The following is an 18,080-nucleotide window of genomic DNA, read 5'->3' as shown; positions in this document are numbered from 1 at the left end:
TTTCCCTCTGATGACAGGCTCCACATGGAGCCTCTTCCCAGGAATGGATCATAAGGGGACACTAGGGGCATTATGATTATCAGAGAGAAATCAAATAAAAATGGTCCCCGTTCTACTCCCTGTATGTGGAGATCAGCAGAGTGGGCTACTTTGATTCTCTCATAGTGCTTAAAGGGATTAATTGACCCAGACTCCAAACTGGTTTGTAGCTCACATTGCACACTAAATGCTGTGTCCATACTCTGATCAGTATCAGCCTTGTACATCTTGAATATGTTGACACATACTACCTTTAAATACTGCTTCTTTTTGTTTAGGATCAAAATTACTTTTTTTTGCATATCACTTCTCAAATCAAACCAGGCATGTTTGAATGTGTCCTCCAAGTTAATGCTAGAAATGCTTTGCATGGTAATTTCATGGATTGATATCTATATATATACTGCTTAATGTTGAAATATATCAGTGAAATGAATTACTAGTAGTTATAAAGTACTTATTTCAAGTGCATGGTAAATATGTCATGAAGAATACATACAAAATGCTGCAAGTATAAAAGAGTACATCAAATAAAATGTATATATAAATGATCACATATACAAAACAGTGGAAGCTCTTAATGTCTTCTTGTTAGCTTCTGAAGGTTTAAACTCAGCAATAGTCTCACAGACCACTGTTTAATAACAGTATCAGTTCAGAGCTTTCCATTAGTAAACGTTTCTTACATATAAGTTGATTACAGTAATTGCAGTGATCAGTGGCCCTTGATCCTCATATCATTATGCCCCGGTGAAATTATGCAACGCTCAAACTACCAAACTATCAAAGCCTCAAACTACCCAGGTGTCCATATGCTCGGGAATTTGCTCTCTATGTGTGTATGATGAACAGTTGAATAAAGAATCAGAGAGATGAGCCAGTCATGCAGTGAAAAGATTAAGTACTTAATATGAGAAATATCACACCTAAGATTGTCATCACAGTTTCTTACCAGCGTCATAACCCCCATTCTGTCCATCTCTCTGGCTGGACTGCGAGGGGTGAGTTTAGGAGTTGAGTGTCCGCTGGGAGGAGATGAGCTTGCAAGTGATGATGCTGTCACCGAGCCAGTGATAGAGGTACCTTGGTGAACTCTGGCTAGATTTAAGCCTTCCAGACTCACGCTGGCCACTCGGTTCTCTATCTCTTCAGCACGCAGTTCTGTTGACTCTTTCTCTTCTTGAATTAACCTTATTAAGTAAAAGAATAATGTGGTTGTATTTCTCTCTTCATATCCCCAAAGCAAACCTAAAAACAGTTTCCTTGCAAATGAGATTTCAAAGTAGGAGAAAACAAAGATGAATATCATAGACCAACTAAAAAATAATATTGGAAATAATAGTTTTTAATCACTAGATTTATAAAATAATTTTTCTTAACTTCTCCATCCTCAAAACTTGTTTGAAGAATGTGCCCAACAGCAAGATTCTAGGTGTGGCATTTCAGGAAGATTGGTTCCTTTTGCAAAGGACAGAGTATAGGGTAGAGAGGTTAACAATCCCATTTACTACAGATAACTAATTCCAATCTTATGTTGGCTTCATCTGATTTCCTTTTGCTAAAGCACAAACACAAACTGAGAGCCAAATGAAATTGGTTCTTTAAGAAGGGAATTGCTAAAATAACTCATATTAATTAAACAAGAGAACATGCAAACCAAATTGTTTCATTCCTAAAATTTGATGAAAAAATGATAGCTGTTTCTAAAGCACTGTGGATTTAAGTGCATTTCATTAAAATATCTTGCTTTTTACCAAGCACTGTAAGTTTCTTAAACATATCTCACTTCAATAGGTTACTTCCACTGGGTTCTTTAGTTTTTGTTTTTAATTCTGATTGCACCTAGAATGGAAAAATACCTTTAAAATCAAGCATTTGTTTGTAAGTCCTCTGCTCATAACCCATATTAGGAGTAGTCTGTTTTTGCCATGAGGAGGAAAAAGTGTGAGGGAGTGAGGTTAAATGAGAGAATACAAAGTCTGGGGAGGCTGAAACTGTGAATCAGGCTTTTCATAGCAAAATCAAGCAAGTACAGTAGATGAAACCATTATACATTAAAAACAGAAATCTAAAAATTCCTTTGCTGTGATAACTCTTCTTCCCTAACATCCATTTCAGAATTTGTGTAAAATGTCTGCAATTCATTTTGAAATAAGGCATCTACAGCTCCCTGCATTGGTCACAGTGCTGACTTCTTTGTAACAACAGAAAATATGGTTAGGTTTCTCACTTTCAGGTATACTTTTTAAATGAATTTACCTTCCCAACAGCACCACCACATCTCTTTGACTCTCTGTCTTGACAGGTGTAATAAGGGGCTTGAGAAAATAGCAGTGTAATCCTATCAGAATGAAAATGTTCTGGGACTAGTGAAAATGCAAAGCTATAGATTTATAACAAAAAGTTTCTCCTGGAACAGAAAAGTTATTCAAATTCAATATGTTCCAATAGAGTTCTCCCTTGAAATTAACATTGATCAGAGAAAGACAGATTTGGAAAAGATAATCAATTTGGTTTTGATTATATTTTAGACCACAGTATTTCTGTTTATAGTATTACCAGAAAGACCCTAATAAATTCAGAAACATTTCCTTCATTTCCTTTTAGAAAAACAAGCACTAATGAGAGGATGTTTTTCATACACCAAGCTTTTTCAAGGTTGCCCTTCCTGAAAAACATGAAGGAATGCTTTAAGCCTAAAATATGGTTTCATTCATGAAAATCACTTAATTAAAATATGTCATTTGATTCTCTATAACTTCACTAAATTTGCACAGAAATTATTAAGATACCTTCTCTTTACTACCTATTTCCCAGCACTCCAATCCAACATGGAGCATGAAAAATCATATTCTGTGTCAACAGAGAAAATCAAACCCATGTATTAGAAAACATATCTTATATTAGAGGTAAAATACGTATAATTACCATAAGAAAGCATGAAGAGCACTGAAATCAAATATTTCTGATAGGTGGCTGTTACTGAGAAAGTGAAGTCATGCATAACAGTGAAAAAGACCTTGAAAAGAGGTCTGTGAACAGCAATCTGTCAAATCTGTCATGTATTAGTCTTCTCTGACTTATTTCTCTTCAATTAGCCAACAGTTCTCCACTTGGAACATTTTTTGAAAGAAATTTCTATGGTTACGAAAGAAAGACACGATTGTTACCTTCACTCGATCAATACTCGTCTGGAAAGCAGACACATAATCAATCCTTTAAATGTACAGGTGGTTTCCTAATTGTTTCAAGCACTAAATGAAGCTGGAAGCTGTAACCAGAAGTGCATCCCAGCTGGTTCAGGCTACATACCTGATTTCTTTATTGATTGCATCTAGCTGCTCCTGAAGCATCATGGCCAGAGTCTGGGCGTCGGAATGGCCACTTGGTGACAGCAGGTCCATGGAGCTGAAAAGTGTTTCTCTGTCATCGTCATCAATGTCAGACATCTCAGTGTCACTTTCAAATGGATGACTGCTCAAAACGCCGATCTGCTGGGTCCTATTCCACTCGTGATCTCCAAGTGATTTTACCTGAGAAGGATTTAGTATGTAAAGGGCTTATGTCAGGGAAAATAACTGCAGAGTCAAACTTCTAAAAGATGAAAAAGGAAAGTAACTAGCATTTTAAAATAATTATTTAATGATTAACTCTCCATTAATTCTTGCAATATTACTGCCAATGCAAATGGCACATAAAATTACTATCAGGAAAATTTACACAAAAAGAGACCCAGAAAAGACAGTCAAGTAGGGCAAGTTGTTTTTTCTGCTGTTGTTTTTGTTCTGGAAAAAAACTCCAACAAACTGTAAGTTTAACTGCTCTTATCAGGGAATATATGAAAAGAAATTGGGGACTAACCTTTGGTTCATCTCTGCGTACTCCCATCCGGCCTCTTCTAGGTCGCCTTATCACTTTAGTTGACCGATAGTCACTCTGACTATCAACCAGTGAGCCCACCGAGTACCTCAGCTCTGCTGATGTGTCAAGATGAGGCCTGGAAACAAAATCACATAAGTGCACTCACAGAGTAATAGGAACAACAACAAAAATAACCAAATGACCTTCAGTCTAGATCACAGATTTCTTGGTCTAAACAAATTATTACGTATCCCATGATAAATGAGCAAACCCCATCACAAAATATAACTTAAAAATGAAAATTTGAAATCATATTATGAGAAAACTAAGGAAGAAAAGAAAAAAACACTTTGATTTTTTTTTTTTTAAATGAAAGATGTGCATAGAAAAACTCATCACCCAAAACTTAAAAGAAAAAAGAAAATTTCAGGATAATTAGAACTGATGGCTGAATGTTCTATCCTGTGTATTTTCCTTCCATTATTCTCCTGAATAAATATGCCTGAGGTTAGTGTAAGCATGTTACATATACATGAGTGAGCATATGGATAACACTTTCCTGCCATAAGTTTTTGCTCTACATTATGAAAATTTTAGTGAACTGCCCTGCAACATTTAACATGGGTTATGAATTATTCATCTTTATTTGATGACACTTTTCAGAGTTTTAAATCTCAATTTTTCCTACAGTCCTGGTAGATCTCGGGACATTTTGGTGAAGCATATATTGGATGACTTCAGCGTATCTTTTCTTGGCTGCAAACAGTGGTCCCTGTCCTTTCTGTCCTTGGTCAAACAGCAGCAACAAGAGTTCCCTGGATGGTGAAATACAAGCATCCTAACCATGGGCCATGTAGCCAAGTCAGAAGAGCAAAGGCTCTGTGCACCATTTGAACATTCAACCACAGAAGTAGAGATGTGAATAATTTCTGTTTCTTAACACATCAGCAATCTCCACATAAAAATATATGAAGAGCATGATCACAGGAAAAAAATTGACTGTAATAAAAAAATCCTCATAGGGCAGTGTCTGGTTTTACCTTCAGCGTGAAGTAATTGCCTCATTAGAATTTTGTTCTGGTAATTGACAATATTTGGCACTTGTGGAGCAAGTTGGCAAAACGAAAGAAACAGTCCAGGTTCCAGTCTCTGGCTGCAGATATTTATCTGCTGACCAGCTTCATTATTTTGCTGAAAACACAAACTTCTGCCAATGCAGAACTGAATATGGGCTGAGAACAAGAAGCATTTAATGCTGATATCTTCCTATGCCTGAGAGGGCTAGTAGCTCTACAGGGTGAGCTTACAGAAGGGAAAGTATATTGTTTAGAGGAACCTGCTGAATTCCCAAGACATATAGATAGCTTATCAAGTTCAAACAGCCCTTTGACAAGGGCAAATCAGCTCATGTTTACAGAGAACAATCTAACGATACTCATCTACCCAGCAAGGAGGGCTGTTGTTCACCAAGGATGGCTGCTCCAAAAACAAGTCTGCTGTTGCAAATCTGCAGTTCAATAGCCCGTGTTCCAGCAAGCACTCTCAAAAAAGTGTTGTGTGTGTGTCTGTAGTCATATTCCCAAAGGAACAAAGAATCGAACCATTACAAGCATAACATTCTGAATTTCATTGATTTACACTTTGCTATGTATAGAAAAATACTATTCCAAGAGACAGTAAAAGGTTTAAGGAGAAACCATATCCAGGTACTGACCAAGATGTCTCAGGACAACAATTGGCAGGCAACAGTTCATTAAAAAAAAAAAATCTCTGGAACAAGAATAGCTTTAGACAATTACAGTGCTCTCAATTTAGCCTTAGTCCATGACCTTTGGCTGGCAGGTTTGCTGGCAGTTTTAAAAGTTAACATGTTGCCTGTTATCAAAACAGCACATGGCATACAATTATTAATAAAGTAAAAATTTTATCTCAAGGGATACTTTTAAACAAGAAGAACTTCCTAGAATGATAAATTTGTTTCAGCTGTTGGTTACTTTTATGGCATTTGTCTCACTGTTGTTTCCATATTGATTTTATATCAAAAAAAGGCCTAACGTTTAATGTCCTGTTATGATATTTCAGATCTCTCTGAATACTGTCTTCATCTTTAGCTGAATTTCTGTGGCCTTTTGCTACATGCTAAGCACAGCTGAGTTATTTCTCCCTAATAAAAAGCCTTAGATATAATTGATAGGATAAATATGATCATAAATATGCTGATCAATTTCAGCATTAAAGATGATAGTTTCAAATTTGTTTTTAAGATCTGGGGAAAAAGTTGGGTATTTGGATATACTTTTCAAAACATTTTGTAATTTAAAAGTCTTTCTTCAATTTCAGTAATATTTCAGTGTATATTCACTAATATAAGGCCCTGTTTACCTATGAAAAAAGTGAAAAGCAACAGCAATAATAATTGCACAGACTTCTACATTTTTAAAGAAATACATGACTATATTTATGTGTGTTTTGAACACATTCCTCATTGTAAAGACTTGACATTTATGTTTTATTTCAATCTAAAGTGAGGAAACTTTTGTCATTAAATATTACCTTGACAAGGTGGGTTCAATTAAAGAACCAGCCCTCAATTTCATTTGATCCAGTTCAGACCTTAGTTTCTCAATTTCTTCGGCAAGTCTTTCCTGGAAATAAGAGTAGTAAGATTTACTTGTGATACAAAATACATTTCTTTTACAAGACATTGCTCTCATAAAGCTAAACCAGTAAGAAAAGATACACTTAACGTAACACTGACTATAATAAGAAAAGGCAGCTCATTTGAGTCTTGTTACTGCTAATGAGATGTAGGCATCAAGAGGCGGTTATACAGCACTCTACTGTTTTACCACGAGTTGAAAGTGTTCGCAGGACAAATTTGTCCTTGGAACTTCTTTTTTTTTTCCTCTTATAAAGCCAGGGTGAGGAAGAGAAGAACCAGCACAGATTTGTGCACTGTGCCAGGCATAGTTCAACCTGTGACATGCCATTTGCCCTTTATAGACTTAGATTAACAGTTGGACTCTGTGATCTCCAAGATCATCCTTTCCAGTCTAAATGGTTCTATGAGACTGTGAGATTGCATACTGGCCTTTTGATTTACTGACAGAGACTCAGACTTAGGGACAACTACATTTTAGCTGATTTTTTGAACTGCAGCTATACATCTCTCTGTTGTCGAGTTGATGGAACTCTAGCATGAGTTGCTGGTGAAAAAGAGAGTGTGCCACAAAAATTGAATTTTTGGCACTTACTGAAACTACTTTCCCTACTACTAGGGAAAACAGCACTGTTCTCAAATTGTACAAATAATTATCATCTACTAATAAAGTGAAATCAAAGAATTTTAAAAGAAATTAAGAAAGAGCATGGTGTGAAGATATGACTGCTGTTCCTACAGTTTAAAATGTTCAGTATTACACAATCCTAGGAATGATAAGGATCTACACCAAGTAATATCAGATTCAGTAATTATTACTACTGAATTATTATTAATGAAATATTATAGTGTTTTTACAATGTTTCTTAATTGAACAGAATTACTGAGATGACTAGTACTTTACTTGTAACATTTGCCATTTATTTAGAGATTATTAGTATCTGCTATTATATCTATCTAAAATTGTTTCATCAGTTTCTTAATCTAAGTGGAACAAATAAACCCTTCAGAGTGGGAAACTTAGAAGCTCTGGGGTCAGAATATGCAGCAATAGGACAAGGGAAAATGGCTTTAAACTGAAAGACGGTAGGTTTTATTTATTAGGAATAAATTCTTTACTGGGAAGGTGGTGAGGAACTGGAGCAGGTTGTCCTTTTGGGGACTTTAAACTTGCTGCCTTTCTACAGGTTATGTAAATAAAATTAATTTTTTTTTAATGCCTTGAAGGTCTTGATTTTGGATGCCATATGATGTATTTATATTACTACCAAATGGAGCTATATTTTTAAAATTCTATACAATTGCTTTTAAATGGATTTGATACATTGCAAAAACACTTCTGTGAAACTGAAGACAGATACATTTCTGTATCCTACTGTGCTCAAGGCAAGAATAACTTCAAAACAAAATCCTAGTAAGTAGGAGTGGGACAAATATTTATAATCAATTCGACTGATTCACTACACAGTATTAGGGGTTAATTTGTCATGAAAGAAGAAAGGCCACTTTCAGCTATATTTAGCATAATGCCATTGCACCTGTTAAGAAGAATTGCATCGAATCAAGAAATTACATTCTTCACTATGAAAGTGCAACCAGTTATGCATACATTTCTGTTAAACAAGACTATTTCAGAATTAAAATGGATAGAATCAAAACTCTGGAGCCAGTGAAATCAGTATGAATTTTGGTATTGTCTTCCTGAGGCTAAGATATCAGCTATGAACTTAGCTCAGAACAATTGTTAAAGACCTCTAAGGCTACTTCTGGCAACTGGGTAATTAAAGGAATTATCATTGATGTCAGGAAGCTTTTACATGATATTTGGATAATTAATATACCATATATGTGTTTCCAAATAATAAATATAAATATTTTGATAAATACAGATAAAATCACAATATTCTATATTCACTAATATTCTATAGTACCTTGTCATGTAAGGACTCTTCCAGATTTTTCCTGAAACTTTCAGATTCTTGAATCAAAACATTCTAGAAATAAAAAGAAGAAAACCGTCCCCCCAAACAAGACATTAGAGATATGCTAATATATCAGGTATCACTATATACATGTAGTCTTCATGTACATGTTTGTAAACTTCATATATGCTCCACTTTAAAATTATTTAGTGCTTAAGTTTTATTATATATTAAATTTTAAATGCTGGAAAGAATTCAAATATGTAGGACCATGTGTTTCCTAGAACAGCAAAAACTTCACATATTCATTCAGCTGCGCAACTGTCTCACTCTTAAACAACCATTTCTCCCACCGTCTTTTGCCAAGCCTATTTCTTGCTCTGTACAACATTTTGTTTCAATGTACAGAAGTACATCATCTGAGAGGTACTGAAATATCCTTCCAAAAAACAAAGATTTCACTCAGACTGCAGGTGAATAAGTAGAAGAGGGAAGGATTAAAGAGGGTAAATATAAAGGTTAGGGGCTTTGAATTTCACAAGACCACTTTGTCTCCCATCATGGAAAACCTGTAAATAACATTCACTCTCCAACGGTAGATGCTCCTTCTATGGTCACAACATTTTACTCTTCCCAGAGGAACTGAGGTAAAATCAGCAGGTTAAATAAGGAATGACAGCACATCTGAAATGTGGTCATTCCTCAGTTCTTGTCCATTTTCTCTTATTGCCTCACACCCTGTCATGCATTCGTCCTTTACAAGATCTTCATCAGACTTTTGGATGATAAAATTTGGACTCAAAATACTCAGCATATTTGCAGTACTTCTGGAGAGATACTTGAGTGCACTCTTGAATTCAGAGCAGAATGTGTAAGTTAGACCATATTTGTAGTAACATTCGGTAATATAAAATCAGCATGATGCCTCCATCCTGATAAAAGTAGAACACACAGGGAAATGTTTAAGATAAATGATACCACTCCTCGCACTGTACCTTTTCTTCAAGTGCTGCCATTCTCTCTTTTAAGTGTAGTTGCAGACGCTCATTGGATTCTGTCAAAAGTCTGTCTACGGTATCTGATAATCTTTTGTTGTGCTCCTCGTTCATTTTTTCTCTTTGCCTTGCCTTTAATGTAGAAGACACAGATTGGTAGGGTCCAAAATTAACCAGTACAGACTTGCATCATTAAAAAATAATTTAAAAAATGGTAGGTATAACCATCTAAAAAAATCCACTCTAAATGTAATTACAGCCACTGATTAATGCACATTCTTTTTTGTAACAGCAGAATACTTTCAACTCTGCAACTAGATGTAAACTAGTATATGAAGATGGTTAAAGTGGGAAGATGCTGCCATCACCGTTACATGTAAAACATTTACCAGTAGGTAGATTTGGGTGCTGGAGTGCATAATGTAGCACTATACTGACAAATGAAAAGTGCACAGAAGCTCTCTGCAATACACATACTCTTTGAAGTTCCTGATTCTTCTCTTCAAGTTGAGCTTCTAAGTGTCTCATACGTTCCTCAATGTTTCCATGCCTTTCTTCTGCCTGTAAAAAAGTAGAAATACTTTTTCTGTAATTTAAGTGGCTTTGGAAGTTTTAATCTGAGTAAAGTTTAAACAAAACATAAAGCAAGCTACTACTAACTGCAAACTTAGTCTTCCAAAAATAAACTTTATTTAAACAGGCAGCTGAACAGCATTGCTTGAAATGTGTCAGCTACAAAGGCCTGTTACATCCAAGCATCAGCAAAACATTGGAGTTATTTATGAGCAATGAAATCAGCCAAATGTAACATGCAGACTGTGCATGGTTTGAACACAAACCTGCCATCGTAAAATTGTAAGCTCCTGAAGCACTGAACTGCACGATGGTTGATTATCAATTAAAAAAAAAAGGTAAAGAAAATGAAAATAAATCAGATGGATTCTATTTAGCAATAGAAAGTAAAGTCCAGTAGGACTACCTTCCTACGTATGGAGATCATTTCTTGTAGTTTAGCTTCCATAACATATTGATAATCATCAGATGAGGTAGAAGAGGTTGGATCAGACTAACAAGTCAAGGAAAAGGAGAGGGACAAAATTGAAAAATCAGAACTAAAGACACTGACACTGAACAGAACACAGCACAGAATGCTTAAAAGAAAAGTGTGACTGAAAATTTAATACTTTTAACTGGTGGATTTTTACATGGAATAAACTACACTGAGACTTGGTGAATAAGATGCAGTTGATGTGGAGAAACTGAAAATAATGGAATGCTAAAAAAAGCTATCAACCTACACATGGAGGTCCAAGGTTAGTGATGGCTGGCTGATGACATATTACTACAGAGTGGATTCAAAGCAATACTGTCTAATCTAATGTTGTTTTTTTTTTTTTTAATTATGGTAAACTGAACACCAGAACAGGAGGCCAACATCAGAAATTCCTTTATAATTCTTCTATCATTTTCTAGGAATGAAAACAATGCATAAATACTGAAGTAATGGATTGGTCAGTTACACCACTATGCAATGTCATGGTACATTCTCTAATTTCCAGAAAACAGAAAGAATGTCAAAAGAGACAAGGCTCAAACTTTCTTATTCCTTTATAGAATACACTACATAAAGCCCTTTCACCCAAATAAACAATCAAGTTTTCATCCCTTTGAGAGGATCCACCCTGATGGACCTCTTTGGAAGATCAAGGTCATCAGATAAAAGAAGAACCTATAAATAAAAATTCATTAATAATAATGAAAAGTTTCTACTGAGTATAGAAGTGGTAGTCCAACCAAAGATTCATTACTATTTCTAAGAGAACTTGACCTTAATTAGGTCATTTGTAGAAAAACATGAATATTCATATTATTGTCATATAGAACAAGTCTATGTTATCATCTAAGCTTTAAAAAAAGCCTGTAAAGAATGGTAAATGCTATATTGGTTTTGTTGCTATAGAAACAGAAATGTGCATAAGGGGTACAGACAGTGCTTCTGATGACTGAGTTGTGAGCTTGTGCTTGTCAATGCTATTTAACTGTCAGATTTACCCACTCTCAAAGAGAGCCTGAACTCCATCTTTAGATGAGCAATCTTTGGCATGTACAAAAAATACTGATTTTACAACAGTATTTTTTAGTGAGACTATTTTTCATAATCTGATCTACTAGTGATTTATCAAAAATAATTAGGAATAGATACCAAAGTAATTCCAGATGTTCACCATAACTTAAAATTATTCATAACTTAAACTTGGGAGTATTATCAGGACCAAAAGATCACACAGAAAAGAAACCTGTGATTCAAAGATTTATAAACTGCAGCTTTTGATATGAAGATATCCATACGAGAAAATCCTGCTTTGTAAAGACACAAGCATACTGATAAACTTGAACTTAAGTATATCAGAGTAAGTATATTCACAAAACTCAGATTTTTGCAAAATTTAAGGGAAAGTCTTTGGAAGTAAACTCACTTAAAAAGTGTAGTTACTGTTTCTAATCATGAAGCAGGCATAGTGTGACATACTTGAATTTATTTATTAGCTGAAACTATTTTCTCTATTTATTATGACTTGGACCAGTGACAATACCTCTGTGTTCCTTATGTTCCAGTTTTATGTATTAGTTGGTTTCAGCACACAACGGTTAATGCACTACTTCCTCTCCTAACTGGATAAATAGAAAGATAGGGTAGAGAAAAGTAAGTCCCTGTGATTGCAGAACAGCAGACCATGCTGTCCCTTCCATGGAGTGACCAAGTTTTATCCTGCACTGTAAAAACCAGAATTTTCCCTTTTTTGAGTCCTGGCTGCACTAATGGTTCAAGACCTTCCCTTAAGGCATCTCCAAGGGTCATGAGATAAACTGAAACCATCAAACCTCTGAGAAGGTCTATGTAATTCTACCTCTTTTGAAGCCCTGTACATTGAGGGAGATATAGAATCCATTGGAGGCACCTTCCTACAAAATTAAACTCCACAGAAGCTTCATTAGCTGACTGCAAAGTTTAAATGCAAGTTACTTAATCTTCACTGCCTGCATACACTTAATTGCAGGTTAATGCAAAATACGAAGATAACCAAAGTAATACCTCTAGGTTCAAAGGGATCTCATTTAAGTCTTCCAAAAATGTGGTGCTGTCTGTCATAAACTGTCCTTGAAAAGACAGCCTGTCTAGTTAGCTGTATAATTTACCTTTTTTCCCCCTTGAAACTAAAAAGTAAAGTTTTAGTTCAAACTGTGCCAAACTTTATTCCTCTAGCAGAAAATCTTTTCAATACATAAAATAATTGTGGTACAAGGTTTAACAATTATTTGGAAGAAGAGAAAGAATAACATTACTGTCAGAATTATGTACGTTATCAGAATTCTTACATAGAAAATATTAAAGAATATAATGTTTTCTTAAGATTCTTACAGCTACCTAATCCTGTTATTTCATAACTTCCTACTGCTTTAAAAATTCAGTAAAGTATATATTTAAGCTATATATGTCTTTTTACACTACAGTTTTCAGTTATTTAACTAGAATACTAAAATGTTGGTAAGTAGATTCATGTTAAAAAGATCTTCCTGAACGCGTCTCAGAGTACCTGTACTTCATATTTCAGTGTAAAAGGAAACAGAGAAGATCTCCCCATTCATCTCCCTTTACATCTCTTTGGTAGGTCAGTGAGACTTAGAAATTAATTAAAATTTAATACGCCTTAGAATTAAAACAAATTTCATTATTCTAAACACTGCAAATGCCTTAGAATACTTTAGGTTTCCTTTATTTATCCTTTGTTCTGAAAGTGTTATTCTGAACTACTCTAAAAGAAACAAATTATTTTATAAACCAAGGTATTAAATAATTAGGCTCAAATACTTGTCTGGCAGAGAGCAAGTGCAGGTGTGCAGACTTAATACCTACCCTGGGCTCTAATGCTTCTTAGGGATTTAAACCACTGGTTATTCCATGCTAAATGCATGAGCAGCTCCTGCAGCAGGGACATGAATCAAAAGGGTGTCCTCTGTAAGGGCTAGGGAAACAGAAAAACAAATGTGCGCTCCTATCTTCTCTCACTTGCAGAAACCCACCTCCAAAGAGCTTCAGTAATTAGCATGCCAAGTGGAACATACTGCCAAACCTAAGGATTTCCACACCTCCTATTGCCCTTTATGCTGAGGCCCCAACATAGGTCTCAAAGAGAGCCTTCCAGACAAAAGAAGTCCAGCAAGTCGGCTGTTCACTAAGGGATTTGCAAATCCCTCTTGCACAGACTTCCCCAGGCCACGCTCTTAGGACTGACACATTTGTGGCAGCTACACGTTTTTGTTGTTTGTGTATGCTAGTCAGACCCAGACATTCCCACTGGAATAGGCTTTAAGAGATTTGGCAGCCTACCATGAAAGTACTGAATGTCTCCATCTCTGCCTTGTAGTTTGAGGCACAAGGCAGAGGTTGAGACACCAGTGCTAGTTACGTTTCCATTGCAGAATCTTATATGCACATGAGACAGAAGGGACAGCTGTGGACTCTGAGGTTCATAAACAGAAGTTGGATTTTTTCAACTTGTTTTACTAAGCACTAATTGAGTCCAAAGCTTTGTACAGTGGAATCCATGTGACACTTCTTAGCAGACCTTACCCTACATTCTACTTTTTAATACAAGACTTGCATTCCTGTTTGCTAGTACTCTGTACAGAAGGATTAGTAAGACACACAGTGCAGTGTTCAGCAACTAGCATATAAAGCATTTAGCCAGAAAATTCAGTTATAAATAAATTTGGGAAATTGTGCATTTTAAACTGGATTAAAAATATATGGACACAAACTAACGATGTCTGACTCCTATGAGAAACCAGCATGAGCCTTAATGCTCTCTTTGCACTCTTATGCCATGAAATAGCAAAGAAATAGCCACTATAAACTAGTAACAGACAGAAAAACTTGGCAGTGAGGGAATACCAAAGCAGCTTATGCTCTCTCTAACCCTGTTAAAACTCTGCTGATGTTCCTGCTGCTAATGCGTCCACAAAAAAAGATGTTGCTTTCACATCATCTGTTACTGTTGGCACTGCACATTTTTTCGGTCTTTGCATCTTAGTTGAGGAAAAAAAAATCCAATTTCAGATGTGGAAAGCACCTGTATAATACAGCTGCCAGAATTTTTCTTCCTTGTGCTGAGCTGCAGGAACAAATCTAATCTTTTCTAATGGTTCAAGCCAATTGCCCCATTTTTGAAATCCTGACTTATGAACACCTGCAGTCTCCAGACTTTCTACTGTCTTATGGTACACATCCCTTTGGCTATCTTTGGAATAAGGGAGTTAATCAAGAAGAAACAAATCATTATTAAACTGATCTATGCAATCGAAGGTGAAAATACGCAGTCATGTTGACCAAGTCACAAGAGCTCACAAAGTTAACAGCTACTTCCTCACATGCTCACAATCTAACCTGTTACAAATGTGACAAAATGCATTGGCTTAAGTCTCCCTTTTTCCAAGCCCCAGCCTTGCAGTGACTATATATTCATACATTCTTTCTTGTCCTTTGTTTTCCCACTACTTTTTACACCTCCTAAATTTAATAAGCAATTCCTTCCATTTAACTTTATCAAATTTGTTTCTTTCATTTCTTCTTCCTATCAGGGTAAAATTTTCTGAAAAAAGGGAATCACAATATGAGTGGCATTTGAGAAGACAGGAACGTGTTCTAAATGTGAAGTTTTCTTCCCTCCTCATCAAAGGTATTTCACCTTTTTTTTTTAATCTGTAAGAGGAATTATCAGCTTCTTTCTCCAGATAACACAATGTCTTGTCTCTCTCCCTTATTCTCAGAAAGGTTTTTATATGAACTACATCCACTCCTTGAAGGGCAACCTCTTTCCCCTCCTTGCATCCCTTCCATGGCAGACCTTCTCCTTTTACTCTTTTGCAACTTCTCTGCTTAAAGCAAACCACATCCCCACATTGTCACAAAGTAAGCATTGTGTCTCACTGGCCTTCAACTCTCAAGTCATTTTTTATCACCTTTAACTGAAGGTGTTACTATGCTAAATGTGGTTTATTATGATTATGGTTTCCTCTTCTCTATCTCAGTGCTTCTCTAATGAAGCTGAAAAGCACAGTTGGTATTTCTGGAGACCTGCATATGGGAATGATGGAGTAAAATGCCGACTGCTGTCTTGTGATCAGAGAAGTGACATGGTACCTCTGCTGCACAAGCACCCAGGGAGTGAGGGACTACTAGTGGGAGTGAATGAATGGAAGTAGGTGGATTCTGTTTGTCTCTACTAGACCCTCTTTGAATACATGCAAGAAGAAACTGTGTTTGACAGACTAACCATCTGAAGATTCTCAATGCTCCAATATCTGTCCCTTCTGACGAAAATGAACACTTTGCAGGATAAAGAAAGGTGTAGTTAATAGTGAAGGAAGGTTCTTTCTACTGCCTCTTCTCCAGGGCAGGCAAACAGACCAATACTGTGAGAGTGTGTAGAAGGTGGCTCAATGAGTTATGGCAATCTAAATCTTGGGATACATGCTGAGAGCTGTGCTACTTGTCATGACCAGACAGATACCAGTGTGATGGCCAGGCAGGACAGCACAGTATATGGGATCATGCTGTTTCAGGTTAGTCTGCCACAGGCTGACTAACCCTCCAGTTGCTCACCCAATGGGCAGAACACAGTGAAAACAAAGCCAAAGAAAAGTTCAAATGATTCATGTTAATTTATGGGTACTTATCCGAGTTCACTGTATAGTCCAAATTTTTGGAAGTTCACTCCTTATGAACTAGTCTGGGCATGGAAAAGTAGCAAAAACACATTCACTAGCTTATATACATAATGTCCCCCCCCACTAATTTTAACAATTGACATCATATAAGAATCTCAATTCCAACCCAGATTTATTATGAGCCAGAGTAAAACAATTGAATGCAGAACTGCAACATGCATCTTTTAAATCTGAGAGGGGGAAAAAAATACAGCCAAATCCAGAATATATATGTTCTGTTTTGTCTTCACATGTGGGAAATTGGTCATATACTTTACCTACAGTGAAGCAGTCATAGATTCCAGTTAACCCACTTACGTTCCTTTAAAATACATGTAAAGCATGTTAGGCTTAACTCACCTCTTTGGTATGATTGCAACCCCATTAATCTCAGAGAAGGCACTTTCATTGAGGTAGTACTACAGCAAGGAGAATCAGTTTGGGGCTTTTTTCAGCACAGAAAGGCTAGCTCATTGGGGACTCATCTTTTACTTAGCATACACAGATGTGGTGATCACATTGCTCAGGTAGACAGACTTTGGGTAATCTGAAGTCAGATAATTTGACTCTTACTGACAACGTGTATGTTGGCATAAAGTTCAAACAAGGCAAAATTAATTAAGCATTATTCAGCCCCTTAGGTAGGTTTTGAAGCTTTCATTGAACAGGCAGTGCAGTAAGACCATACCAGCTAGCTAATTCAAAACTATGTAAGTAAACTGCAGTAATTACAGCACTGTCCTTGGTTCTGAGCTACATTTATATGATCCATGAAAAGTACTAGTCTTTAAACTTCAGAGCTTTCAAACTGACACTTTAATAAGCTCTACAGCTTGCAAAGACATTGTAGAAAATACACACCATAAAAGACACAGCTGTTTTTTAGCCTATTGGCCAAATTATGACCTTCTTCATGTCATGTATTCCAAGTAAGCACAATTTTAAATGACATAGATGTCTTCAGGTTTTCATGTAATCACTGAGAAATGAACAGAACGATCATTACAATCTAACACACTTCTTAGAGTTTCCTGCTTGGCAAAAACTTTGCTTAAGTACATCAAAGTGAAGTAGGGTGGAGCATCAGCTCTGGTCACAGCTTTCTAGCCACATCCCATGAAGTAATGTAAGAATACAGAGATGTATACTGCAGCTTTATGGTCACAATAACAGCAGTATCTCATGGAAGTCCCTGTGTGTTCTGCATGGTTGAAATGGGATTTTTTCTTACAGTATTTGTCATTAATATAAGTTCAAGGAAAAATGCAGTTGCAAGAAAAAAACATGCTGGAGACTGCAAAATACTTACTCATGGCTAATTGCTGGACAACCTATTCAGGAAAAAACCTCTTAAAACAGACAACAATACTTTTAAGCTACTGAGGGTATTCAAATATGTGATTATTTGCTGAATCGGAAATTTCTATTGTTCAAGTGCCAAGGGATTTATCTTATGTGCACCTGAGGTTTTATTAAAATACAATGGTATTTATTTGGTATTTCATGGAGCTCTTTTTGCTGATTATTTTTGGCTCCCTCCCAACTCCCCTCTCCCCCAGTGTTCAGTCTTTCTTTCAGATACCCACCATTCATATAAACCTAAAGTGGACAGCATAAAATGTTGATTATTCAATAATGATCTTGCCTTAATAAAGCAGCCCCCACTCAAATCCCCACCCCCAAGCCTTCCTTTCTTTCTTTGTTTCTACTTAACTGAACTACTAAAAAAAACCCAAAAAAACAGACTTTATTAATGAGCTGTTCAGCACATAAAGCTTCACTATAAATGGGCAAACACAAGAACTGAAAAAAATCCATCAAATTTAAAAGTAGCTC

General features: G+C 36.1%; 1 protein-coding gene across 7 annotated transcripts in view; it reads right to left on the bottom strand.

Moving 5' to 3' along the window:
• The window catches only part of PPFIA2 (PTPRF interacting protein alpha 2), a 317,857-nt gene that overhangs the window by 42,283 nt on the left and 257,494 nt on the right, over window positions 1-18,080 (bottom strand). For 6 of the 7 annotated variants that reach the window (XM_071552142.1, XM_071552144.1, XM_071552143.1 and 3 more), the window contains 7 exons: window positions 9,954-10,037; window positions 9,477-9,608; window positions 8,491-8,553; window positions 6,454-6,545; window positions 3,901-4,036; window positions 3,352-3,572; window positions 992-1,229 (listed from right to left, as the gene is read on the bottom strand). In XM_071552142.1, coding sequence (XP_071408243.1) covers window positions 992-1,229; window positions 3,352-3,572; window positions 3,901-4,036; window positions 6,454-6,545; window positions 8,491-8,553; window positions 9,477-9,608; window positions 9,954-10,037 — 966 coding nt within the window. Of the gene's footprint in view, window positions 1-991; window positions 1,230-3,351; window positions 3,573-3,900; window positions 4,037-6,453; window positions 6,546-8,490; window positions 8,554-9,476; window positions 9,609-9,953; window positions 10,038-10,455; window positions 10,543-18,080 lie in introns of all 7 variants that reach the window. The other variant, XM_071552149.1, reaches the window with a different exon arrangement.

The sequence above is a fragment of the Pithys albifrons genome, chromosome 3 (genome assembly GCF_047495875.1).
Source record: "Pithys albifrons albifrons isolate INPA30051 chromosome 3, PitAlb_v1, whole genome shotgun sequence".
Classification (NCBI taxonomy): domain Eukaryota; kingdom Metazoa; phylum Chordata; class Aves; order Passeriformes; family Thamnophilidae; genus Pithys; species Pithys albifrons.
The sequence above is the reverse complement of the archived record's forward strand: the minus strand, read 5'-3'. Positions and strand labels throughout refer to the sequence as shown.